Raw genomic sequence first — 26,635 nt, forward strand, 5'->3', positions numbered from 1 at the left:
ATCCACTTATGAAAGAGTATTTTTCTTTCATACCACGACGTTTTACTGCAATTTTACAACTATAATATCCCGCCATTTTGAAATAAATTCGAAGATATCCACGACTGGAAGTCAATTTCCATACATGAAAAATTACGTGATATTTTCAACACAAATTCCGTTGCTTGCATCTTTTATAGTAAAACCAGTCAATTTTGTGAAAAAAATGTTAAAATTTTACCGAGGAAATAGAGATTTTGTTGACGCCGTGACGTCACGAGGCTTTATTGCATGGGTAGCCATGCAATACAGCCTCAGGCGACATGAGTGTATTGCCCTAGACCAGCCAGTATTACACGTGTAGGTATGAAAGAAATGTATGTACTTATTGAACAACTCAATCAGTATCTTATTTTATATACATTTTATTCTGAATAATATATATTAACATTAAACATAGAAGTTTTTGAAAAATGTATACGGTATTGGTATTTAAAATAAATTTTACTTCACTGGTATGTTTCCAAAATGGTCGTAACATAATATATAATATTTATGATTTCTAACAATGCATTGTACACGGAATGTATAAAGTTACAGTTTCAATACTCTGGAATACACATACGCTCATTCATAATCCACTTGATATCGCGAAATTCACGAATAAAAATCTCACGCGAAAGAAAGCTGGGTTACAGTATATAGAAGATATATACGATAATGTACATCAAGTTATTAAAGATGCTCCAACGCTGACAAATGGTATTTATTCTCTATCAAAAACAGGTGCAGACGATTTAGTATTGTTCTTCCGTTATACAAGTTTTTTTACTTTACACCATTACCACCACTGAAAGGTTTGAGCTTCTAATTTTACTTCAAGTTAAAAATATTAAAAATAATTAATTGCATCCCGAAAAAAATTCGTGCCACTATTTCCTATATGGAAGGAAGTACTGATTGCGGATGCACCAGAGGCAAAATAAATGATTTTCTATTATTTTTTATGTCAATTAGACATATATATATATACACGATTAAACACTAATTATTGTTTAAATGTTGAATATCATTTATGCTATGTCGGCGGTGGATCATCTTTAAAAAAATTGTTAGTGGGATTTCCGTGCGTGTTAAAAGTGAAGAAAATAGTGAAAATACATTATATTTAAATCAAAAGTTTAAGATTCCTGAAGTATGAAAATCTATATAAATGTATTACTGTTAAAGTAGTTCATTTTTAATTACTGAAAATACAATATTAACAAAATAGTAATTAGATATTTTAAGATCCGTTACTATTTGTCCGGTACAATGTAATACTAACAGTAAACTACCGTTATTTTCGCGACATCTCCGTGAATTTATATCTTCTTTAATCCTTGTACAATTATATTACAAAGTATTTCCATTCAAATTACAATCCGCGAAATTTATTTAATCTCCGCAAAAATACTATGAAAGGAAGTTTAGTAGTCGCGGAAAAATGTTCATTTACAGTAGGTCAACAAAGGATTTACAATTATCATAAAAAGAGAATTTACAGAATATGATAGCTACGAAAATTGGACAAAGATGAATTTATTATCCGTATAGTATACATTAAGTCTAATAATTATATATAATTCAATGAAAATATTACAAAATTAAACTATTTGCAGTTTTAAGAAATAACATCAAGTAATACAAAGAGCCCGATGCCTATACCAAACCAAGCAGAATTAAAAAAGGTACATTTTAATCATTTATAATAATACACTTGATATGACATCAAGATGGCTAAATGACAAAACGTAAATAATGTCATTGTTTATTGATAATATTTTGCGAGTAAAGGGAAATAACCTCATGATATCACTTAAGTGCACATACATGTACAATGCATTATAAATACATGTACATTTAATCAGCTAGGTAAAACAATTATAACCCTTATTCCTACACGTTAATTACTGCATACTACACAACTTTATAATATCAAACTAATGATTTATTATGAAAAGCGAAAAACATTTGCATTTACATTCCGTCAAACGACGTCTCAAATTGCAACGGAAATGATGGATACATCGTTAATGATCTGTCTCATGTCGTAAATTATTTCGGACACAGTATTAGCACCTTATACTTTCGTTGTAACTTAACAATAGGTTCAGGTCCTGGTTTTCCTGAAACAAAGTCGATTTCTTTTAATTAGATAATGAATTGGCTGATGTTTTGACTTAAGTCGGCGTTTTTGTTTCGAGAAAAAAATCGGGACAGGTCAAAAAACGGTTCACGATCCAAAGACTTTTCATCCCTTGAAATAATGTCCTTTTTTCAATGCTTTACTTTAACCGGAATTGGTGATTGATACCAAACTAATCAACAGAAACATAGAAATAAGAACCTCTCGTTTCACCAAAAATCTTTTCGAACGCACTTCTACATATTAAATAGATACATATGTATATGATATTTAATTTACTCGAATTCTTTTATAGGAAACGATGGGAGTCCCTTTCAAGGATGCTGCTGCCAAAAAGACATTCCTCATGAAATCGGTTCAGTTCATTGCAAACGCTTTATTCGAACTGTGAAATTGACTTTGACAACAATTTGTGCAAAAGAGTAATGTCTTACCAATTACTCTTTAATTCATACTAATTGAACTGTTCCCTTTGTGTTTTTTTTCTTCTTCTTTTTTTTTCTTCTGTAGATTTATAATGTATATACACCTAGAGAAAATAAAGTTTGATGAAGATGATGATGATGATGGTGATGATGAAGAGTGGACTATTTACAAGGATGTGTATAGTACACTCATGTAGCTATACATAAGTATGCGTCATATATGTATACGAGCCGGGTATAGTATCATAATACCGAATTAAAAAAAATGCACATGTGGTCTCACAACGTCCAGATACCGTGAACGAATACTTATCGCACGAAGTTGAATATCGTCCAATCGAGTTATTTAGTACAACCCAATCATTTCTCTCGAAGACGTTATGATTCCTACATGTCCAAAATTATGGGGTTCTGGTGGCGACAGTATCTTGCTCAAAATTCAAATTATAGCTTCAGAAACGAGTATCAATGTCTAGTCCATCGTGGAGGTTCAGGGTCTGATGCAATTAGGTAGAGTGTTTAATCAATACTGAAGCTTTTAGACGTAAATCCAGGCATACTGTTGTATATCCATGCGCAAGTGAAACTAATGACTGCACTATTAACATTTGCCCAAAATGAATATGAAAATGTCCGAGAAAAAATGATTAAAATGGATTGTAATTTCGGGGATTTGATTTAACTGTAGCCCAATCCTGCTGCTCTTGAGCTCTATATTTCTTTAAGTTTTTACTGAACGCTTTGTCCATAGCGCAAATTGAAGGAATGGTGTCGTAGATGCAGTCCGGATCGTCATCGTAGTCGATTAACGTGTCTGGATCGTAATCGTCTCTAGTAAGTGTGTGACTCAGCCGCTCCTTTGTCGTTAAATCATCGGGTGTGTTAGGGAGTCTCCTATGTCTCACTTCACTTATAAAGTGTTTTTGTAAAGGTACGCCCGCACCGAATCGGAATTTAGGCTTGTTATGTTCATTAGTATTATGGACACTTGTAGTTGCATTCATATCTTTTCTCTGCTTCACAGTCTCATCCAAGACGTGAGTGTCCTTTCTAGTTGTTCTCTTGATCAACGACTTTACCATAGTGCTTGTCCCACCTGGCCTCCGAGCGTTCCTTCCAAACTCTGACTGTCTAATACTCTTTCCCAGAGGATTCCTGGATCCAGGGATATTTTTAGTCCCCTTTTTCTGAATATTCATTATAACCTCCTCAAGTGCACGAGTAACCTTCTCTTCCTCCTCCTTTTCATCATCACTATTCATAGCATATTCTGGGATTGCCTCTGCGTCTAATCTCTCACAAAAGTCAAGAACCTTCTCCGCGACATATTTGGGATCACCAAATTCCACTTCATCCTCATTCTCTATCCTCGTTGGTAGAGGACTCGGTATGCTTGTAGCTGAAATCAGTTGCAAAAAGGTTCCCCATCTATGTATGTACATTCCAATGCTTTGGATAAGTAATACACCACCGAAGAATATAACATATAACAAACCAAGCACGTCTACTTCGAAGCTGTTCGTGTTTACGTTTTCTTCGTCAACATCATCCTGAAAACAAAATTTACAAGAAGTATGAACGTTTGTTAGAAGCACAAATATATGAAGATTTAAATAGTTTTAATGAAACGTACATAAACAGTATTAAGTTTAAACTTTAAGGTTAAGGATGAGAGTTAACGCCCTTGAACCAAGGTGACGGGTTTTTGCTCTCCGCTCCAACGTGTTTGGAATTTCACTGAAAATATTGAGAATACTGCAATATTTCTTGGATATATGTGAAGTATTAACTATATACATTGTTCAGAAATACTGATTTCTGAAAAATAGTGAAAAACTGTGCTCCTTTTGCGAGGAAAGTGGATTCTAAACAAAGTCTCCCACAGACAATGGAAGACAATATGGCGGGAAACGGACCGAGAGAAACATCTTTCGCCAATATTGTGGCAGCAACGAATGATACGCCAAATACAGCTGAAGGATATGGCTCAGCAAAACCAATCTTCTTAATAGAAAAAGACATATTTGGTTTAATCCAGCCGCAGAAAAAAGAATGGCTTACACATCAAGAACTGTACAAGGCCATCGGCGAAAAAGTAGAGGCAAATCATGTATGTGGTCTGCAACGGACAGGCAAAATGTGGCGAATATACGTGGACAACATGGCAGACCGAACAAAACTCCTGACAACAGGTATCGTAATACGTAAAAAGATGGTCCAATTAATATCAACCAACCCCAGACGCCCAGATAACAACCCCGAATACACATCCCGAGTCAGAGTGTCAAATGTACCCTTATCTGCTGATGACGGACAGATCAAGAGGGCACTAACATTGTTAAACTGTAACATTAAGTCCATGTATCGAGAAAAGTTGAGAATTGACAATCAACTAACTAACTGTGATACAGGGGATAGGATAGTGATAACCGAAAAACTTACCACCCCCCTCCCCAGAAACATGAAAATCGGAAGATATAATGCATTAGTGTTCCACGCTGAACAGCCCAAACCAGATGGGCACAACACTAACTCCGACACCATGAACTGCAAAAAGTGTTTGCAAACAGGCCATGTAGCAAGAGACTGTATAAATTCATGGGTAAAACTTAAATGAATTAAGTGTTGGAATAAATATCATTGGGGGAGATTTCAATGAAACTCTGAAACCAATTGACAGAAAAACAAATAATATCAAAAATAGAAAACCAGTGTTTGGTCTGACGGATCTAATTAAATCATTTAATCTTATTGATATATGGCGAAGTAAACACTCAAATACAATACAATACAGTTGGAGAAGAAAAAATGGAAAAGAAGCAAGCAGGATAGATTACTGGCTTATAGCAAAAGATTTCTTAAATAGAATTAACTCCTGTGATATAAGACCAGCTCAGATACGCTCAACTGATCATATGGCTATATCACTAAAACTGATAAATGTAGGCGAAACACGCGGAAAGGGAATTTGGAAAATGAACAACAGTGTGCTAAAAGACATAAACTATACTGAAAAAATTAAAAATGTAATTGTAAATGCGAAAAAAGAATGTCGAAGGAGTAATCTAAATAAAAGGCAAACATGGGATTATATAAAAATTCTAATTAAAGAAGCAACAATTGGTTACTGTAAAAATTTAAGTAAACAGAGGAAGGATAAAGTTATATACCTTGAAGAAAAACTTAAAATGGTTCATGAAAGAAATGAAAGTAAATCAGAAAAGGAAAATGAAGAGCAAATCCTTATATTGGAAAAAGAAATAGAAGAATATTATGAACACAAAGCACAGGGTGAACAAATTAGGTCAAGATGTCAATACATAAAAAAGGGAGAGAAACCAAATAAATACTTTTTGGGCTTAGAAAAACAAAGACAAGCTAAAAAAGTTATACATAAGGTTAAAGACAAGAATAATAAATTAGTAACGAAAGAGAGTAAAATCCTGGATATTATTCGTCTGTTTTACGAAGACCTATACAAAAGTAAAAATCCTAATGAAGAATCTATAAAGCAATATCTCAGAAATACAAATTGTCAAAACACCCTAAATGAAACGGAAAAGGCTATTTGTGATGGACCCCTAACAAAATCTGAATGTACACATGCTATCAAAAATATGAAAAAAAATAAAAGCCCTGGTTTAGACGGTCTAACAGTAGAATTCTATGAGCATTTCTGGAGTATTATTGGAGATGATGTAATCAACGCCTTAAATGAAGGGTATTATGCAGGAGAAATGTCAGAGTCACAAAAAATAGGTTTACTTTCTTTAATATACAAAAAGGATGATGAAACTTCATTACAAAATTGGAGACCGATCACCTTACTAAATATAGACTATAAAATTGCAGCATTTGTATTAGCTCAAAGATTGAAAAAAATAATGCCTAAAGTTATACATACAGATCAAAATGGTTACATCAAAAATAGGTTTATTGGGTTTAATATACGACAAATACAAGATGTGATAGACTATGCTGAAAAATTTGGAACAGATAGCGCAATTTTATTTTTAGATTTTAAAAAGGCCTTTGATACTATTGAATGGGTATTCATGCTAGAAGCTTTAGACAAATTTGGTTTTGGAAAATCTTTTATCTCTTGGGTACAGACACTGTACTATGATATATACGGGTGTATTTCCAACAATAATTATGTATCTGATACATATAAAATCTCACGCGGAATAAGACAAGGTTGTCCATTAAGCTGTTTGATCTTTGTGATTGCAGTTGAAATTATGGCAATAAATATAAGAGAAAACCAAAACATCAAAGGGGTTAAAATTAAAAGAAAAATAATAAAAATTTCCCAATTAGCAGATGATACAACATTATTTGTAAAATCAAGTGATATAAAAGAAGCAATAAAAGAAATTGAGAACTTTGGTATACATTCTGGGCTTGAGCTTAATAAAGAAAAATCACAAGGTCTTTGGCTAGGTAAAAACAAGAACAAAAAAGAGGTTTATGGTATAAAGATGACAAGAGAAAACATCAAGTCTCTAGGTGTGATTTTTGGTGTTAAAAATAAAGAAGTAGAGCAAATGAACTGGGAAAAAATATAAATGCTATCAATTATCTCATAAAAAAACTGGGAAAAAAAGAAAACTGACACTAATTGGAAAAGCTACTATAATAAATGCATTAATCATACCTAAAATAACTTTCCTGGCAACAGTTCAACATATAAATAGTGATCAAATAAAGACACTGGAAAAAATAATATTTGGATATTTATGGGATGATAAACCAGACAAAATTAAGCGAAATGTACTGATAAATGAAATAGATAATGGGGGTTTGAACATAAGAGATATTGAAACGCATATAGAAATGCTTAGGATTACATGGGTGAAAAGACTATTTGACACAAAAAATACTTTTTCGAACTGGACAATAATACCTAAACTCTATTATGATAAATTTGGTAACAATTCACTAATATTCAGAATGAATATCAAATCACTTAAAAAGATACATAATATTGAAGAGATCCCAGCTTTTTATAAAAAAATACTACAGTCTTGGATTAAATTTAGATCACAAGAGCGAAATGCTTTACCAACATACGTGCATAATGAGATAATATGGGGTAACTCCAGCATTACTTACGAGGGTAAATCTATTATTTTTAAAAATTGGATCAACAGTAATATAATACAAATAAAAGATTTATTTGATGAAACTGGAAAAATTAATGACGCTAGCATCTATGAAAAACTAGTTTGCAAAGCAAACTGGATTGCAGAACTTATCAAATTAAAAAAATCAATACCGAAAACATGGATAGAAAAAATGAAAACACAAGTAAGAACAGAGCCAAGTAAAAATAAAGATGAAATTCAAGTATTGAATGGACATACAAACAAATTCTTATATAAAACCTTACTTAATCATAAAATAGAAAAACCAAACCTATTAGAAAAATGGAGATATCATTTTCGATGTGATATCAATGAGTTCTGTGAAATTTTGAAATTTAATTTAAAAAATTTACATGACAATTCATTAAAAATTTTCAAATGGAAATTGATTCATAATATAATTCCAACTAGAAAAAATCTGAAAAGGTGGAGAATAGAAAATTCGGAATTGTGTCCATATTGTAATAAGGTGGACGACAACACACATTTTTTCATAGAATGCACACATGTGGAAATGTTTTGGAATAAACTGACAATGAATCTTTATAAAATAGGAATATTTATAAATGTACGCTCTCTTAAATATATAGTTTTGGGTTATTATCCGGAAAATAAGATGTGTAAACAATTTAATTTTTTGCTTGCACTTGCAGGATACACAATATATAAATCCTACTATGTCAGTGACAAAAGGCAAAAAAGTCTTGACATATATAGTATGTTTATAGCAGACTTGACATTTTATTCTAAGAATTTCAGTCAACTTGGTCTATTATAATTAGCATACATTGTGATACAAAGTAATAATTTAATTGTTCAGCTGCAATTTTGAATATCCACTTGATATACATCGATCTTCGTCTGTAGTATCAACAACACTAACTTCTTTAGAAAATAAATCCCAATGGCAATGGATCACTTGAAATAACACAAACAGCATCTGCATAGCTTCAACAGGCACTTTTTAGAATGAATCCAACTGATGCTGAAAAGAAATAATAGCAAATCAAAATAATTATAGTGTCAATTACATTTAATTTTAAACTGAATATAATTTTGTATTATTTCATATGAACTACATTTAGTTGCATGTATGACAATGTGTAAAAATCACTGTGAAGTACTTTTGTTTACATTAATTGGTATAAACTGTACAGGAACTTTGGATATTGACCTAGAAATTATTTAAATAACAATTTACCGGTAGTTTGTAACTTTGTATCTTAGACTGCTGGAGTATGAAAGATTTATTTACATGTATAGAGCAGCCAGGGCTAGAGTGTAAGCTTATTAGACTCCCAGGACCCTGTGCTAGAAATGGTAATAACAATACAAAAATGTATTTGGAAAAATGGTCTTTTTTATAATAATATAAATTAAGCAGTTCACTTACCTGAAATAGTAGACAACTGTTTATCTTTACCACCCAAGTGTAGACTATAGCTAGCTTAGTGGACCACGTGTAGACGCCAACATGTGGATACCGTACATGTGTTTCGCGTGAAATTACTGACTTCCGGGTGGTATTAAGAGTTACCTCCCTTAATATAAGGTATCACGACATAAATCTGTAGGTTCTAGGCCTAGCTATGTATGAAAGTGGGAATGATGAATGGATCTCCTCCTGTGAGAGGACACTAAATGTATCATGATAACATGCCTATTATGAATAAACTTTTATGTTAAAAAAAAAAATAAAAATAAGTTTAAACTACATCAATCGCAGACGTAACGCCCATATTGATTGGCTCAGCGAAAGTCTAAGACTGATCCATGATCCTGGCGTCTGATAAATTCAATGTCAATTATTTTTCGTCAAACACAATTGTAAATTAACCGAAGTTAGGCCCATTATTAGGTTAACATGGTTGTAAGCAATCGTGTGGAATTTGTAACTATCGATGGATAGGTTAAATCATAATTATAAAACAAAACATAAACAGCCAGATAAACAAATATACCGCTATGATCGTATAACTAAGGTATTCGAGCATATTACCACCATATATTCAAACTCAGAGTTGCTCCAAAGTTTCTCTGTCTTTTTGACTTGTATTGGAACTTCCTAAATGACTGTTACATGTAATTGGATGTTGAACAAAAATAAAAAATAAACCTACACCCAGCTATATCTCTGAATCTACTAGATTTCATCAGATCGATGTTTGTCCCTGTCAACAATATTGTCTCTAAGATGGCGGTTTTCGATACATACCGGTACTGTAAAGTAGATCACAGCTGGTTTTCTCAGCTGGAACATGAAGTTAACAGCGATCCAAAGGAGATTGAGGATGCCGATGCCAGCACACACATTGTTTCGTAGCTCTGTCAGCTTAGTCCTGATTCTTTCCTGTGAGGCAACGGAATTCTCCAAAGGATAAAGATACCTGAATAAAAGATTAATTAAGGTTATTCCCGTTTAATTGATATATTTTTATACATAATGCTTGTATATTCATGTTGCGAATAATACATAATTGAAACATTATGGGAACTGTTTTAGTGATTGATATTTACGTATGTTTTTCGCCAGGAGATACTATATTATATATGATAATATACAATAGATATTAATTCGTTTCGTAAGCATGGACTACATCGTCATCGATATTTTTCACCCTTTAGCATTCTTGAACCTTCAATTAAACCAGTTACCTAGTTGTTCTTCATCCGAAGTTGTTTTTCGTACTTGAAAATTGGACTAAATCCAAAGTTTTTGATATGCTATGTGCAGCAATGAAGGAGAAAATGTAGCTTCTAGACCGTGGTTCGAAATCGTTGCCTCCGAACATTTACCGACTCAGCTACCTGGTCGCCAATGACTGAACCAGTCCAATACCGCTACATATGTATGGCGACTGACTAAAACATGCCTTATGCTCCCTATTTATTTCAGAATTGCAATTTCCAAATATCCAACAATGGTTTGCCGAATTGTTTTATTTTGATCAGTATAATACATTTCCATTTGCATTTGAAAATGTTGATAGCGATTTAAATGGGACATATAGCATTATAGTGCTGATATACCTGTTTATTAAACTTTTCCAGAAATCTTCTTCCGCAGCATTCATTTGTAGTATGCGACCATTCCCAAGCTGGCTTTGTGATACCCAGTTGGTTTCCTTGATTTCATTATTGTTTGCGTTACTATTTGCTTTTTCTGAGACTTCTTGGTCATGTTGTAAAGCATCAGCATCAAACCTTACTTTGCGGTCGATGTTTGAAAGCTGTTTATCATGAACAACTATTTCTGGATTATCGTCAGCATCCATCATATCTGCACTAATGTTGGCTCCGTTCGATTGTTTAGCTTTAAGAAACATTTCAAATTTAGTATTCATGGTTCTGAGTATTTCTAACATTTTGTCTTTGTTTCTGTTCCTAAGCCTCAGGTTGTCAAGTACGTGACTTATATCATTAAATGTCATCCTTGGCAAGAAACGAGCGAGGAACCCTTGGTTTTTCATTTCTTCTTTTTCTTTCTCTAATTTCTCTTCCTCTTCAATTTCTTGTTGTGTTTTAATCTTCGGTATTTCTCTTGTTCCCCAAGCCATAATGTGCATATTGCAAAGACAATATATCATTAATAGTAGGAAGCTTACCGGCATACACATATAATATATTGTAGCATAGATAACATTAGAAAATTCACGTGGATGGATGATAGCGCAAAATATGATGTCCAGTATCAGTGCTTCAATAAATATAACACTTGGATGCAGTGGGTTTTCTTGGACAGCGATGTTTATAATCCCGACAAAGACAATAGCCATAATAAAAATATACAATGCACCAAGGGCCTGTGCGGCTAGAATTTGGTATTTGGGCTTAGCAAGCAAACACATGATCGCGTAAACGACGGCAGGCACGGTGGCGATAACGTATGCACTGATGATGTCCGTGTCAAACACAGATATAAGAGCTCCGGCAATCATCATCACAACCAGTCCAGGGCCGAGAGCGGTTGATAGCATCAGCAAGTCTGAAACAGAAAGCGCGAAATTGAAAAAAACCGGTTTTATCGAATTATGTTTTATTGTTCATATACTGTAGATGTTCTTGTTTTAGTGGCATTTTTAGCACTGTGTTTGAAGCGCTAAATCATAAATAGCGCTAAAGCTGAAAGAAATGGTATTTCCGGTATTAAACCATGGAGTAGCGCTAATATATATCCGTGAAAAATTAATAATTTAAATTGACAACCCTAAAATAAGTACGTTTACAGTATAACAATAATCTTGATTTTGGTTGCAAAATTAATATGAATAAAAGGCAAAGCCTCGGAAGAATGCAGCTTCATGAAGATACAGGATTGTAACCTAACCTTGTTGTCCGATCATTGAATTTTCGTCGCACTTAAGATACAATTCTAAATGTAATTCTGAGGCTCTATTGCAATCCAGCAATATTCATCGACTGGAATTGATAATCGGTCGGTATACTACAGAAAAAAAAATATAACTGAAAATAGCATCAAAGGCGAAACAATTGGCAATATGGCAATATATCAAAAACGTGCGAGAATCGGTGGCATCATCTCTGGTATCAGGTTTCGTGACGTCACGGTTGACGATGACATGCGTTTGACATCACAAGGGGTATTTCTTTTTGAACAGTACATTTTTGTGTCGTTCATGTCTATATGTTGTTATCTAAACCTACTTTCAGTAATTTCAAAGCGTGTCCCGATGACACGTTTCGTCTATACAGAAAAATACATATCTGGTCGTGCTGATAACGATATCTAAAAACCGGCTGTCTGGTTTCAACGCCATGGGTACTGGATTGTAATGGAATCTATACTCACATATGAGTTATGGTTAGTAGAACTTCGCTCTGCGCGGTCACAGAGCTGAGATCTTGTAAAATATTTAAGACAATCACAAATATTATGAAAAATATTTGTCGACCAAATATCCAATGACCTGGTAGGTTTATTGATCTAAATAGTAAAAGGATGAAACGTAATCACCAAATATGATTGAATTTAATACTTACAAAGATAGAAGATATAGAGCCAGCTGATATCATTGTTGACAGCAACAACATTTTTACCGTCCTGTAACAGGTCCATGATATTTGCAATAGTAGAAGGAATCCAGCGTCGCCTCTGATTAAAAAACTCGTCAAACTTTTCAGGGGCATACGTATAGGCGTCTGCAGCAGCTGTGTAATCTATACGATATCCTTGTTGCAGGAGAAGAGAGCAAAGCCATCGGTCCTCGCCTGATTATAATGAACCGGAAAGTGGTTATTTAATGTGTTTTTTTTATCATTATGAACATAATTAATTATATTAATGGACACTCTTATTCTCCGATAATAATACAGATTAATGATCAACATATATGATACATTCAAATTCCACAAGCATATTACAATGATATATTGATATGTACACCAAACTCTATGTATATATTTTACAAGACATTTATCTTATTAAGCCATAAAGTTATGAAATGAGGATATATATTTCATTCAAATGTCATGATGGTCTTTGGATTAACCGAGGAGTTATGGTGCATAGATGAACAAAATGCGACGGCACTTCACTTGCCATTCATACTGATACTGACCCTGGTCGTACATGATATAATCGGAAGCATCGTTTGATACACTGGTGTACTTTCTCATCACATTGTCATCCATCAGAGAAGATCCACGAAATAAGCTGAAACATCCGGGGCTGCACAACACACAGCCAAACACATGCTCTGTAGCTTTCTGAAGCCAATGGATGATTGCGTACTCAAATTTCTGGAACCACACAACTGGACCTTCGAAAGAAGATTACATGCATTTTGACAGATATTTGTGTAACCTTCAGTGAAGAGTGTGTAACACAGCTAGTAATATAAGACTTGAAATTAGTTTTTCAATGTGTTGATTAAAATATATAGACCGTGGTAGATGGGTAGTTAAGATGTCATATTACCACAAGTTCTCCAGTTCTAATTCGCGAATTCGAATCTCACGTGAGACTGGTCGATGGTTTTTCTTCGTAACATCCGGCTTTTTTCACCAACAAACTTGGCACGTACTTAAATGACACTAAATGTTAATAAGACGTTGAAGTGATAAAACCAAATCAAAATATAACTATTTGAAATGAAAGTTAACATAACTTATAAATATCAAGCATTGTTTATTGAAACTATATGTCTGTACCTTTGCCGATTGGATGGATTCGGCCACAAACCGCTCCCACTCTGTCGTTCTTTCTCATTTTGTCCATTAGCAATTGAACTGCCGCAGGTGTAAAATCAATATCACCATCAAGAGTTAACAAGAACGTATTCTTTGCCTGGAAATTTGGGAATATAACAGTTTCAAAATGCAGTTCAAATTGTCGGTTCATTACAATAACTCGACCTTACCATACAAAGAGACAGACATTTAGTATAATAGAGGATATCTTTCGTATTAATACATATGAACACAATACAACTTTACGAGATGTTTGCACGATAAGACGTAGACATAAAAGTATTTTTGCGATTTGCGAGAAAACGATAACGAGAAAATCAAATTTTATCGTTTTTAAATTTTGGGTTTGAATATATAAATGTTTAAACCATTTTTAACCTAAATATTTGACAACTAAAATTTTCGCGATGAATAATTTGTAAGTTATAACAAAGATAGCATAGTATTTCAAACTTGAAAGGAATATGATGATATTGTCTTTTTGGGTGACAATTTGCACTTTTTCATTGTGATGTAAATATGGCGATCTCGGTTGATTTCATTTACTTACACGGTACAGAATTTCGTCGTCAAGAAAGTTAAATATCTGGCTTTTTTCCACTTGCCCTGTTCGTTGTCTTTCAAATTGTCGCCAACTAACCAGGTCGTTAAAGGCATTATCTCTAATGGCTGTCATAACGACCTCCTGACATTCTTTTAGTATCCGGTATCCAAGTAGGTAGTACATGTACATCACCTTATTTGTGTTGATAGCATTACATCATATATAGAAATATAAATATATCAACTAATGTAATTGTAGTTTATTCCAAAACATACATAACATTTGAATATTTTATTACCTAATGCAAGAGCAGATAGTTCGTTTTAGAGCAACTTACGACCACAAAGACATATTACTATAATGTATAATTAAATGTTATCTCGATAGAAATAAACATAAGGGTATCACGTGTCACATGCACCAGCAAATAACATACAATATATGCAAGGAATTGGGAAATACTTGAATTTTGTATGATAACGGTGTATATGTATTATGCCGTTTACACCAAAAAAATAAAGCCAAGTGATGTTATAACATCAAAATATTTTCATCAAGAAATATTGTATTTTTTAACATACCATAATACAATAGATCTGTGCCACAAATATGGCTTTACAGTCAGCATTCATTTTCATCTTAAAAACATAAAAGCCCTTTACCTGTGACCAGCGTTTTCTCGGCCTGATTTTATCCTTGTCCTTCAGGTGAACAAACATAATATTTTCTCCTGGCATTAAGTATACAAGCTGACCCCCATAGGGCGTAAGAATCTTGATGGGAGGGTTCAAGGTCATCACCTTTTCATGAACCGAGCTGAAACATGCACGGATTCCAAAAGAAATAAATAAAGAAATATTCAGATATACAATGTTATTGTACTGATTCAACAGACAGTTCATTCTTATTTTAATTTGGTTTTTATCGAAATCTGTTCAAGGAAGCACAGTATGGCAGACAAGGAGATGAACAGATAGACAGAAAACGGTGTAGTACGACTGAACGAATCCTATAAATCTGTTATGTTATCTTGCTAATTTCCTTCGGCAATTATATCTTGTCGATATGCATATAACATATTTTTTAAGGGTAAAATGATATTTTACCTGGCAGCCTCTTCCATTAGGTCAGAGAAAAGCTTCACGAAGGTGTTAGGAACTCTCTCATTACTAGCATTTGTTTCAAATGCATCGTCAAAGAAAATGTGAGCTGTTTACAAGGAAGCGGAAAACATGTTTGCCATTAGTACATAATATCCTTTATCAAATGTGAAATACATAATATTTCTTATTCCATGCTGCTATTTAAGATAAGCTTTATCATAGAACTTTGACATAGTCCTTCTATTCTGTGTGTCATTATGAACATTCATATGTTGAAATGATGTTTTAATATGAAAAAATATCTATATTGTAGTTTAAACATTGATTGAGAATCGACTCACGTTCATACTCGTAGTAGTTCACGTCCGCTGGATCTACGTCGAATGTATTTACAGCTTTCTTTCGCAGAAATTGATCCTTATCCATTCTGCATGTACAGAGATATGTAAGCACAAGTTGAAATATACAACACATTTGTTTGTAAAACCCTTCATTGACGTAGTTCTATGTAACATATTTGAGCATTTATTTATGCTGCACCATCTTTACCATCTATAATCAAGGGATGTTATAGTTCTCATATGGAATAATAAATAAGTAGCAAACACCTGAACATACACAACGCAAGTTAAATACATCTCAAATACTCAAACGGCGTCGTAATTTAGTAATTTTATTCTACTCAATACCTGAATATAGACTTGAGAAAGTGAACCATTTCCTGGCGCGACTCATGCCACAAGCTTCCACATGCATATATCATTGGCGGTATCAAACGACCGGTTTTGTCTTCGCCTTCGGAATGCGATTCTCTCACACTTTCTGGCATCAACCTTTAAAAACATACAATAGTTATTGATTTTATTTCACTACATGTTTATCGTTTCAATAATCTTTTGATTAAAAAGATTCTATGTTGCGCTGCAACATGCGAAAATAATTGCCTTTAGGACATGACGTTTTTGCATGTTTTTGATGTACGAGCAATTGCACTCTGAAGTGGCTATTTTAATGATGAAAACATAAACTCAAGTGAACATGAAGGTATTTGGATAACTCCACAGCAGATACATCTAAAGAAACAGAAGAACATAAGATACAATTGTTAAAGAAAATGGAACTACGGAATTCCGGTTACCTGTAATAAGTGTTCCTTTCACCATGGACCTTGATGATTTTACGTGTATGCCGCCGACGGGTTAAAATCAAATGTTGCTCCATTAGTATTCCACAGCAAAATGGACTAGTAAATAAACTGCAAAACAAGGCAATTACTTTATAATTCATTAACAGCCAAAACTGTGCGACTGAATTAACCTGTTGATAACTTTAAGTCCTAATGTACGTATCCGTCGGAACTTGTTCTTGGTTCATCAGGATTCAAAAATCCTTGTGTAATGAAATTTAAATAGTTTAAATGTGTAACTTTTGTTTAAAATATCGAACCTGGTCGAAATTGTAACGTCGTTACGTAGATTACCACTTGCCTACCTGTGGTCTTTCGTACTAAAGAGAACAGGTCACCAACCAAACCTCGGGTTTGACGTTCATGAATTACCCCTCGGTTGTGATTAATTTCTCAAATGAGAAATATTACACTCATACCGTAGAGAAACTCTTCAATAAAATAAGTTTTTAGATAAGTGTTTGTGCAGGAATAATTTGTACTCACTCAGTCATTTTAGCAAGCCGTGGCTGGGACGGGAACCAGATATATCGTCCAACCCAATACATTGAAACGAACCAAGCTGCGGCGACGGGTAGATGCCACCAGACGTCAAATAGGTAAATGTCACAAACTTGGTCTGTGTCGATACCTAAGAAAGACGGATTCATACAATCGAGGAGTAGGCCGAGCGCTGCGACAGGTGTCGACAGAAATAATGGAAAAGCAAATGAGACTCTCTGCATCTGGAGTTTGCATGCCGTATATGCTACGAAGTTTCCAAGCCATATCGCGAAGATGATAAGGAAGACGAATGGAATACCGGCAACTGATATAGCTCTATCAAAGAAATTGGCCAATAAATCAAAATCTAATTTGTTTTCGGGTTCAGCCAGATAAAATGACACCAATCCTGTGACGAAAATCTTCAAGGGAGCGGCCACCGTATAGATTACCGGGCGACACTCTTGTAGGTCGAATTTCAATCCAAGTACTAGGGCGTGCAATCTGCTTGATTCTTTTAATCTACCACATAATCTGTCATCGACAAAGTTCTCCCAGTGGGATAATGTGCAGAGTAGCAGAGCAATAACCCCGTATACAAGATTGCTTTGATTGCCAAAAAAGTTATTGCTGTTGTTGAGGAAGTTTTCATTCAAAATAAGCAATGGTATGGCAGATATTTGAACGAGCGCTGCCAACAAATCTAATATGAAAATACAAATTTTTGCACCAGTCGATCTGCTTCTATTGTTCGTATGACTGTTTGACGCACACGTGAGTTTGAGGATACTTGGAACTATACCCGTGGAATTGAGAAGTAGCACACCTCTGGCCACGTCGATTTCCATGAGAACTCGGAACGTAAACAATGATAATCCAAATGAGTGCAATCCTTCAATAACCAGTAACTGTAAGCATGATATAAAAATGGGTTAGCTTGTATAAATATTTGATCTAAACTGTTATTTTTGAAACAATAAAATGCATCTGATTCAGATGTAGATAAACAAATCTTAATTTAATATTTTGCTTTAAAATGTATTCGTTAACAAAGAAATGTTAAAGATTGCTATTAGAACTTTTTATCATGATCGTATTCGACCCAAAAAGTGCCCCATTGCTAATAGCGCCCTTTCCTTTTATTGAGGTATCAATTTCACTGATATATCGAATATAGATTGAAGATATGAAATTCTTAGATATCATAATTTGATTCTTTTTGCAAATTCATGGTTAATTTTTTGGAATACTTTTAAGAAAGGTTAGTCAATATTTGACCCAATAAAGTGCCCCTTATTTTGTTTCTATTTATTTGTAAGCGCAAAGGATGCTTATTGAGTCGAATACGGTAACGTCTTACTTACGTATCTGTTACAAATGTTAAGAACTTACGATGATGAAATATTTCTTGGATGGAAAATGGACATTTTTGAACACTGACCTCCAAAGACTGACAATGAACATCAAGACGTACGGGATACAAATCACCGTCACCAGCATGGTGTTACGTAATTCCTAAAGAAACAACCAACCAAACAATTTGATTTAAAACATGAATGTGAACCACTCCTTGGGTCTAATTTATTAAAAGAAATTTCCTTTTTAAGTTACAGTCAAAGGCGCAATACTTTTGCAAAGCGTGTAGCGTTTACCGAAAGTTTTTCGTTAAAACATCAGCTACATAACCAACTCAGTATGATACATAAAAATACATACCCTACTTACATGATTAACCCATTAAAACACATTAAATATTGTAAACGTACGTATTTAGCATAGTCAAGGATTAGTGCAAATATTGAAAACTGTAATTCATGTTATTGTACCTCATGTTTATAACCGTGTCTGTTATTAGTTGTAAACAAAGCATCGTATTTCCCCCGGGGGAAATTAAACATCGTATTTCCTTGGGGCGCGTGCCCCTATGGTTACCGCCCGTCTTTCGCACGGGGTTATCTCCGCTTCCGATTGTACAACAATGACGGTCGAAAAGTGAAACGTCATTTGTTGCTCATCGCAAGTTTAACTATATAATATTTAGCCCACAGAAGCCAATCTCGAATTTTCGGTATAATTAACAATTTATATCCTCTACGGCAGTGTGATATGAAGGTTTATTTACCCTCTAATGTACTATTTCCTGGGGCAAGCCCTCGGGAAATATTACACCTTCGAGTAAATAAACATCCATATCATTTTTCTACCGGGGCCATAAATGCATAATTATGTGTTAGCGTTGATATAGATAAGGACAATTTGATGATTCAAAGCAAGAAATACAAAGAAATCTAAAATTTAGTGTTGTACATTAATAACGCTTGAGAAAGAGCTAGATAGCAGATAAATATCCGTAATTTATAAAAGAAGAGAGTTGTAAAATAAAGTTATTCACTGATGAAGGACATGTGACTATGCTATTGCAATTTGTTTCTCGTATCAATTATATTTTAGCTCTGATTTTAATTTTCACCAACATATAGATGTCTCTGGTAGTCTTCGGACAATCGTACAATTTGTAGCTAAACGTTTCTCTTTTGAATTTAATTTTCCAATTAAAGTAAACACTGCAAGCATTCAAATAGTGTAAAACTTTAATTTACTATTATTTCATAATTATATGAACTAATGTGACATTAAATAAAATGATAGTGTAGCTTTATTATTTTAGCCAGTATATCAAATAGGCAAATACCACACCACATGATCATAGATTTGTGAATGGCATTTCACTTACAGATGGACTCGATATCAGTTTAAACAGCCAGATCTTTTGTGATGCGCAACAGAAAAGTAAAAGAACGCTGAGTAAAATGTAAGTTAATAACTTTAACGTCTTCATAACAAAACCCAACTGGGGATCTTTTCTGTTTGATTCTCGTGAGATGATGTTGAATATGTCCCAGAATCTAGGAAAGGGAACAAAAATTTAAATGCTTTAATGAAGGATAATCAATGAGGATAAAGTGCAAAACTAGCCGAGTTCATAGTATTCATGTATATGTGGATGAAGATATAAAATGTTTGAATCTTTATTGATTGATTGCCTATTGTTTTCCACATCCTGTATGTAAAGGTGTTAAGAAATATTGCAAATATAAATCAAAGCTACTCCTTTTCCAATTCGGAAACAACACCTTTTTTAGTTATGATAACAATTGACATATTGAAATAAATGCCGATTACAGTGCTAATGCATTTGATATTTAATATGCTTACCTCCCTTTATATGCGAAATAAGTATTTGTTGACAAGAACAGAATGGAACACTTGCATAAATATAAACTCACTCTTTTTCTGCCTTTGGTGTTGTTTTCTTTGGCGAATTATCTTCCTCTTTCATTTTATGCTGTTGATTCGTTGTACGGTTTAGGCCTGGTGGAGACGGGGCTCTTACTTTCTTCTTTTTACCATAGTCGAATCCGGGTTTTATTGAACTGGCGAGCTTCCTTGCATCGATTGGAGAGTGCATGTTATATGTGTTACTTGTGTTGTCATCATCTGAGTCCGAGGATACGTCGTTTGTATCAATAGTGTTGTGGTTAAACGCTTCACATTGTTCATGGCTTCCAACGGAATTCCATGATTGCCCAGGCTCATTTTCAAGACATAAACTATGATTAGGTTTGAAGGACGGTCCAAGATCAACCGCCATGTCAGAATCTCCATCAACTCTGTCATACTATAAAAAGACAATACTATGAATAATTATTAAAATCAATTGAAGTAGACCACCCCTTCTGTGACGGAAAACATTTGTAACTTCGTAACTTTGTAACCGGACCCAGGTAGACGTACATTGGTTGCCTTTTTAGGTCAACAATTGACCTTTGCATACTTAATATATATATAGGCCTGATTTTGCTTAAGGCACATGTACAATCAACAGTGCATTAAATATGAGAGTATAGAGTTGTGGATGTCTTTGGGATGCAATTCGTCAAGGCGCTCAATCTGTCCGAGGTTTATAAGAAATATTTACATTGAAGGAAAATACATGGTCGTCTGCTCCTGTAATTTTACAATGTAGATAAAAAATACTTTTATTCGAACGTGTATCTTGAAAAATAAATCTAAACAAAAATCTGTATTAAGGATATTTACAAATGTGTTATTCACCTATTAAGTAACTGCATCACTTTCTTTGGTGCCAGTAGCATAACTATGTTCTTTGGAAGGAAGATAATAATACAAATGAGTGTTCCTACCTGGTTAAAAATGTCATCTGCCATTGATTCTTCATGTTTTCGCTTCCGTTCACGCATAAATTCTTTCCATCGCCTTTTAATCGTATTGGCAGCTCTCCTTTGTCTTACACCTCTCAATTTCTCTAGCCATACACTCACATCCTCTGTCATGAATAGCTGTACAAACATATATTAGATTTGATCTGCAATTAATCGAATTCTAGTGTAATATCACGATTTCGGCCTTTTTCTATTAGTCATAAAAATATTCTCAGTATGTTGGTAATAGATTGAAGAAAATTAATGAGAACTTTAATAATTTCTATGCAACAACATAAAGTTCAAATGAACAGAATATGACCGTCGTTATATGTATTTTCACTTCAACGCTGTACCTAAAGCTAAGCTACTTTCCTTTCCTTTGTATATGTGAGAAACCAAATTCATATTCTGGTACTATCAAATATAAGATTTCTTTGCTTTACCTGGTAGTATTTATTCACCTTTGTTGGTTAAACTCACAGCGGTATTTCATCATTTCTATGCTAAAGAGTCGGATTAATAAATTTGTCAAGCATTCATTTATTTTCTTTTCTGCACTTATTATTTCATTCCTAAGTTTTATTCCACATCAAATATTACGCATTAATATAAAAGATGATTTTATAATTGTATACAGACCCTAGTTTGCCCAAATCTAATCTGTTGTTTCATTTCCACTGGCAAAATTTTCTGAATGAGCCAATTAGTCTTATCCATATGAGACATGATTTCTTGCTGCTCAAAGAACAATTGTCTATATCTGAAACAATGGTTGAATTGATACATAACCTCGATGCATAATCTGTCCAAAAAGTAGCAACCTAAAATACTTTAATAACATAACTCAAAACCATACAGTTTTTTAAAATGTATAAAATATGTGCAAATCACAAACAACATAATATTTCTGAAATTGCACTATGAGAGTTTCTCCATCAATTGAAGATAGTCAAGTGAGTCTCAACCGCAGACAACAACGTGCTGCCTTAGTAAGATGTTATGCTAATGATATAATTAATGCACAAGCAAACCCGATATTCCAATATAGAACTGTACCCATGGCATAACTGGTTAATATTCATAAGTTGTTTCAACTTGGCAAGTTCGGTGTTACTGTAAAGCACATATAACCTTAACATAGCATGCAAAGAATCAACAAACCTCTTTGTAAACTCGTCGTACCGCTTCCGTACTGGTAGACCAAGCTTTCTGATTTTGGCTACTTCCGAAATACCATTATAACGTATTTGCTCGGAGACCTTCTCATCATCGAAGTTGCTTGGCTGGAGACACATGTTAGGTTTGATGCATCTGTCGAGAAAGTAAATGAAGAGGCACTGTATATTTGTATTTGATTATTAAACCTTTTGATAATTTCAATATGTGTAACTCGATTGAAATAAATTATGAACTTGGGATTAAAACAATGAGTTAATAATCCTATTGTTATTCTCATGAGCCGTCAATGGTGTACATAGGTACCTGGGTGCTTGTCAGCAAAACCAAAAATGCATTAAGCAACAAAAATTGACATCTTATATACACTTACCGGACATAGTGCGGTTCTGCCTGCTTCATTTTGGTCAATAAGTCATTCATAGAGGTCTGCAATTGAAGTACACATATGATAGATTGTATGTATTATCCATGTACATTCTATTGTATATCCTTCATATGCACTTAATCAGAAACAAATTAATGTTTTTTGACGGTAAAACATTAAGTACGTTTAGTGACAGTTTAAACAAAAAACCGTTACATCACGTAATGTGGTAGTGTGTTTAATTAATGTAGGTAACGTGTGTTGTGCCGTGTTTGTGTACCTGGAAGTACGATACAACCGTCTTCTGGTCTTTTGGTGTATACACTTGACTTGCACTGCCTTCTATTGTCTTGTATCTAAACAAAATTTAAAACATACCTTTAATAAAATATAACGTAAAGAGTCAGAATATGCTTTGCATATTACATAGTTAGCTTCCTTGCTGGTAAGTATCAATTGTTACGTCATTATTTTGTGAGCACAATTCATTTCGTTTTCTCTGAAAGTATAACGGTTTGCTCGCAAACATATGACTTCACAATGAATACCTACCCGCAAGGACAGAAAACTGTAAAATGCAAATACAGAATATGGATTACAGTTTACTGCGTAAGCTAGTTTCATAATGAATTAGCCTCCTCTGCATCGTCACTTAGTTGTTTTAAACATAGATGTTGTGGAAATCGTGCATCGTATCATGTTTCCTCTTCCAATTCCTGTGTTGATGATTCATAGCATAATCGTTTTTTTTATTTTAGAGCAACCGAAGAGGTGAACTATCGCAGTTGAAAATACAAATACTGAAAGTGCTATATCGGAAAGTATTCTTGTAATACGTTGTGATGTTATGAAGCTTAGAAATAAAAGCACTGGATAACATTATATATCTGTGGACCGTTTTCAATATATGTTGTATTACTAAATGCATTTGAGCATTGATGTTACTATTTTTTTAATCTATGGAGGTATGTTGGCAAACTGTGAATCCGCGTTGCAGTTTCTCAAAAAATTAGTTTATCGTGATAGTAGTACGGAAAGAAAAGTATTCAGAAAGCCAGATTTTGTATGAAAACAAAAAAATGAATTATATCAATATAAAAACGATCAAACCTAAAAACGAAGTATTTAATCGACCAATGTTTGTAACGATGATATACAATATCAGGTTTAAGTCTGATTCATGATCCCTTATCTTTCATGATTTATTGGATTTATCAAGCAACTTACATATACCTCATATTTTTACATACCTTTCCTTCAGAGATCTTCCTATGTCAATCGTAGTGCGATGATTTTTCACGGTCCCAAATTCTCCGTGTCGACCTACTGCCATCTTTCTGGACTTTCTGATGTTTTGTCCGGTTCTGAAAATTTCATAACCAACAGTTTTTAGCATCTAACATGCCGAGCCTATCCTAGCATTTTGTTATTTTGATATGAATTAATAACAAAATTATCATAAACGATCTTATATGGTTTTGTGAATAATTGCATATTTAAAGTCCCAATATCCGTATCTGTCTTTTTTTTCATGTTTTATAAGAATAATGAAATAAACCTATTGTAATTCATGCAGAGACAGGACTAAATCGAAGTTAAGATGAACGATAATGATTGGAAACTTTTGATAAAAATCAAATAAATATCTCACATCTCTAGGTGGTTTCCATATGGTCGAACAAGCAGAAATTTGCTTACATTGTAACGCCGTTGTCGAAATCGTGTGACTACCCCGTAACGTCTATCCGAACTCTTCCGAGAACGGGTCATGGTCGACAATAATCGTAACTTCTATGTTTACATGTATCGACTTTCAACAACTGTTGTATCAAAGTTATTAAGAAACCATTATAAATATTATTTGATATAACTCAATTACAACTACAAATACTAACAATAAAGGGGTCAAATCTAACTTGACTTTTTGTAGTGTGGCTTTAAATGGATTGACACCGTTTAGAATACCATTGCATTATACAAATATGGCACGAAAGTTTTATTTACACATATTTCAAATCTAACTTTTACGTACTGTTATATTTATAGTTCTTTAATTTATACACATCCCTCTGTTGTTTTCATTCCGTGTTGGAGGTCTAAAAGTACTTACGCAGATATTGTTCCTGTCGGTCCTTTTCGTACTGTGAAAAGATCTGATATGAACGGATTGCGGCTCTGTTCCATACAGGTAGCTACGTCCGGGCTCAATAAATCTCTGTTCTTCTCTATCAACATCGAGCTGTCATACCACACCTGTGGAATGGTAATAAAAGCCATTTTTCTATATGATAGTTATAAGGATACTTTAAACGTTGATCTTCCAGCGGTTATAACAATTTAGCACTTTTCTTGTCAGGCATAATTGAGCTTAGATATGATGGAGCAAATTGCTTTTCTGATTATCGTATATTGTACGTGCGACCTATTTCATCCTTTCGCTCGGTAGAATCTGCTTTACATTTGTTAAAGCTGAATTGTATGTTTACGGTACAAGCTATGATCATGTGCAATTGGGTTGTATCGAAGACAGAGATATATCAAAACGTAATTTATTTTACCAATCTTATTATATACGCAGATAATAATTTTGACTTCACAAAAGATAAACAGTATCAAGCGCAACATAATTATAGTTTGTGTTCGCAATATACTATATCAACAATCATATTTACCGGACCGGCAAAATGGCGGACACAGAACTTCGTTCGACTATGTGGTGACGTGCTAAAACTTCCGTGGTCGTCGTAATTTTCTTTGAGATTTTTGATAAACCTTTCATTTGAACCATGTCCAAGCTTTGATTGCTCGTCAAGAAGTGGTAGGAACCCGAAGGTCTTCTACAAAGAAATATAATGTCCATGTGTGCTGTTGTAACATTTTGCCTTACAAATATATTGTCAAACATTTGATTTAAGAAACGAAATCGTGATAAAAAACATACAAATAAACCTACACCCACTAAATATTGTTATGAAACGGAGTAGAACATCTTATGACCTGAACAACTTTTACATTAAATTGACAAATTGTTTATAATATTAAAAAAATATAAATGTATCATATATTTTAGTGTTGTTACAGTAAACAAATTATAATTAATAAATAATGATTGTTTTCGTGAATCTGTGTTTACGAATCATATTGTGTATGATACAGTGTGATCGGAAATTACCTTCATGAACATATGTAACAATTCGTCATTGTTCCTGAAGTTAATGTATGGTATATGAATCCCTTCCTGTTGGTATATTGACATCTCGAAGTCTACAATGTTCTTGTTCATGAAATTTTGTAGCCTTTCATTGATGATATTTATGCAAATCTGTTCCAGACTATTTGATCTCAGGTTCTCAAAGCCAGCGATATCTAGGATTCCGATACATGTATTTCCTCTTGATGCGCTGGAACTGCAAAAAAAAAAAAAAAAAAAAAAAAAATCCTTTAGACAGACGATGCGATTCTTGACCTGAAAGTATTCCGTATTAGCATATTATGATTTATCTGCCCTACGGGTAGGTATTGATTGTGAAGTCATAATTTTCAGAGAAAAAGACGTGAGAAACAAAATGGATACCTATCCGCAAGGGAGGTAACTGTCTAA

The 26,635-nt window shown here is 33.8% G+C and overlaps 1 protein-coding gene across 2 annotated transcripts in view; it reads right to left on the minus strand.

Moving 5' to 3' along the window:
- Positions 1-2,528: 2,528 nt before the first annotated feature.
- The window catches only part of LOC138321012 (chitin synthase chs-2-like), a 31,816-nt gene continuing 7,709 nt past the window's right edge, over positions 2,529-26,635 (minus strand). Inside the window, exons 10-34 of one of the 2 annotated variants that reach the window (XM_069264385.1) lie at positions 26,207-26,435; positions 25,707-25,871; positions 25,145-25,287; positions 24,285-24,398; positions 23,315-23,390; positions 23,041-23,096; positions 22,653-22,802; positions 22,131-22,251; positions 21,471-21,626; positions 20,553-20,944; positions 20,000-20,171; positions 18,658-18,780; positions 17,269-18,173; positions 16,735-16,851; positions 16,286-16,429; positions 15,938-16,023; positions 15,600-15,702; positions 15,156-15,309; positions 14,500-14,685; positions 13,911-14,046; positions 13,319-13,519; positions 12,741-12,968; positions 10,770-11,724; positions 9,955-10,126; positions 2,529-4,142 (exon numbers count right to left, since the gene is read on the minus strand). In XM_069264385.1, the coding sequence (XP_069120486.1) occupies positions 3,240-4,142; positions 9,955-10,126; positions 10,770-11,724; positions 12,741-12,968; positions 13,319-13,519; positions 13,911-14,046; positions 14,500-14,685; positions 15,156-15,309; positions 15,600-15,702; positions 15,938-16,023; positions 16,286-16,429; positions 16,735-16,851; positions 17,269-18,173; positions 18,658-18,780; positions 20,000-20,171; positions 20,553-20,944; positions 21,471-21,626; positions 22,131-22,251; positions 22,653-22,802; positions 23,041-23,096; positions 23,315-23,390; positions 24,285-24,398; positions 25,145-25,287; positions 25,707-25,871; positions 26,207-26,435 (6,187 nt within the window). In that variant the 3' untranslated portion in view covers positions 2,529-3,239. Of the gene's footprint in view, positions 4,143-9,954; positions 10,127-10,769; positions 11,725-12,740; positions 12,969-13,318; positions 13,520-13,910; positions 14,047-14,499; positions 14,686-15,155; positions 15,310-15,599; positions 15,703-15,937; positions 16,024-16,285; positions 16,430-16,734; positions 16,852-17,268; positions 18,174-18,657; positions 18,781-19,999; positions 20,172-20,552; positions 20,945-21,470; positions 21,627-22,130; positions 22,252-22,652; positions 22,803-23,040; positions 23,097-23,314; positions 23,391-24,284; positions 24,399-25,144; positions 25,288-25,706; positions 25,872-26,206; positions 26,442-26,635 lie in introns of both variants that reach the window. The other variant, XM_069264384.1, reaches the window with a different exon arrangement.

Source organism: Argopecten irradians, chromosome 4 (genome assembly GCF_041381155.1).
Source record: "Argopecten irradians isolate NY chromosome 4, Ai_NY, whole genome shotgun sequence".
Taxonomy (NCBI): Eukaryota; Metazoa; Mollusca; class Bivalvia; order Pectinida; family Pectinidae; genus Argopecten; species Argopecten irradians.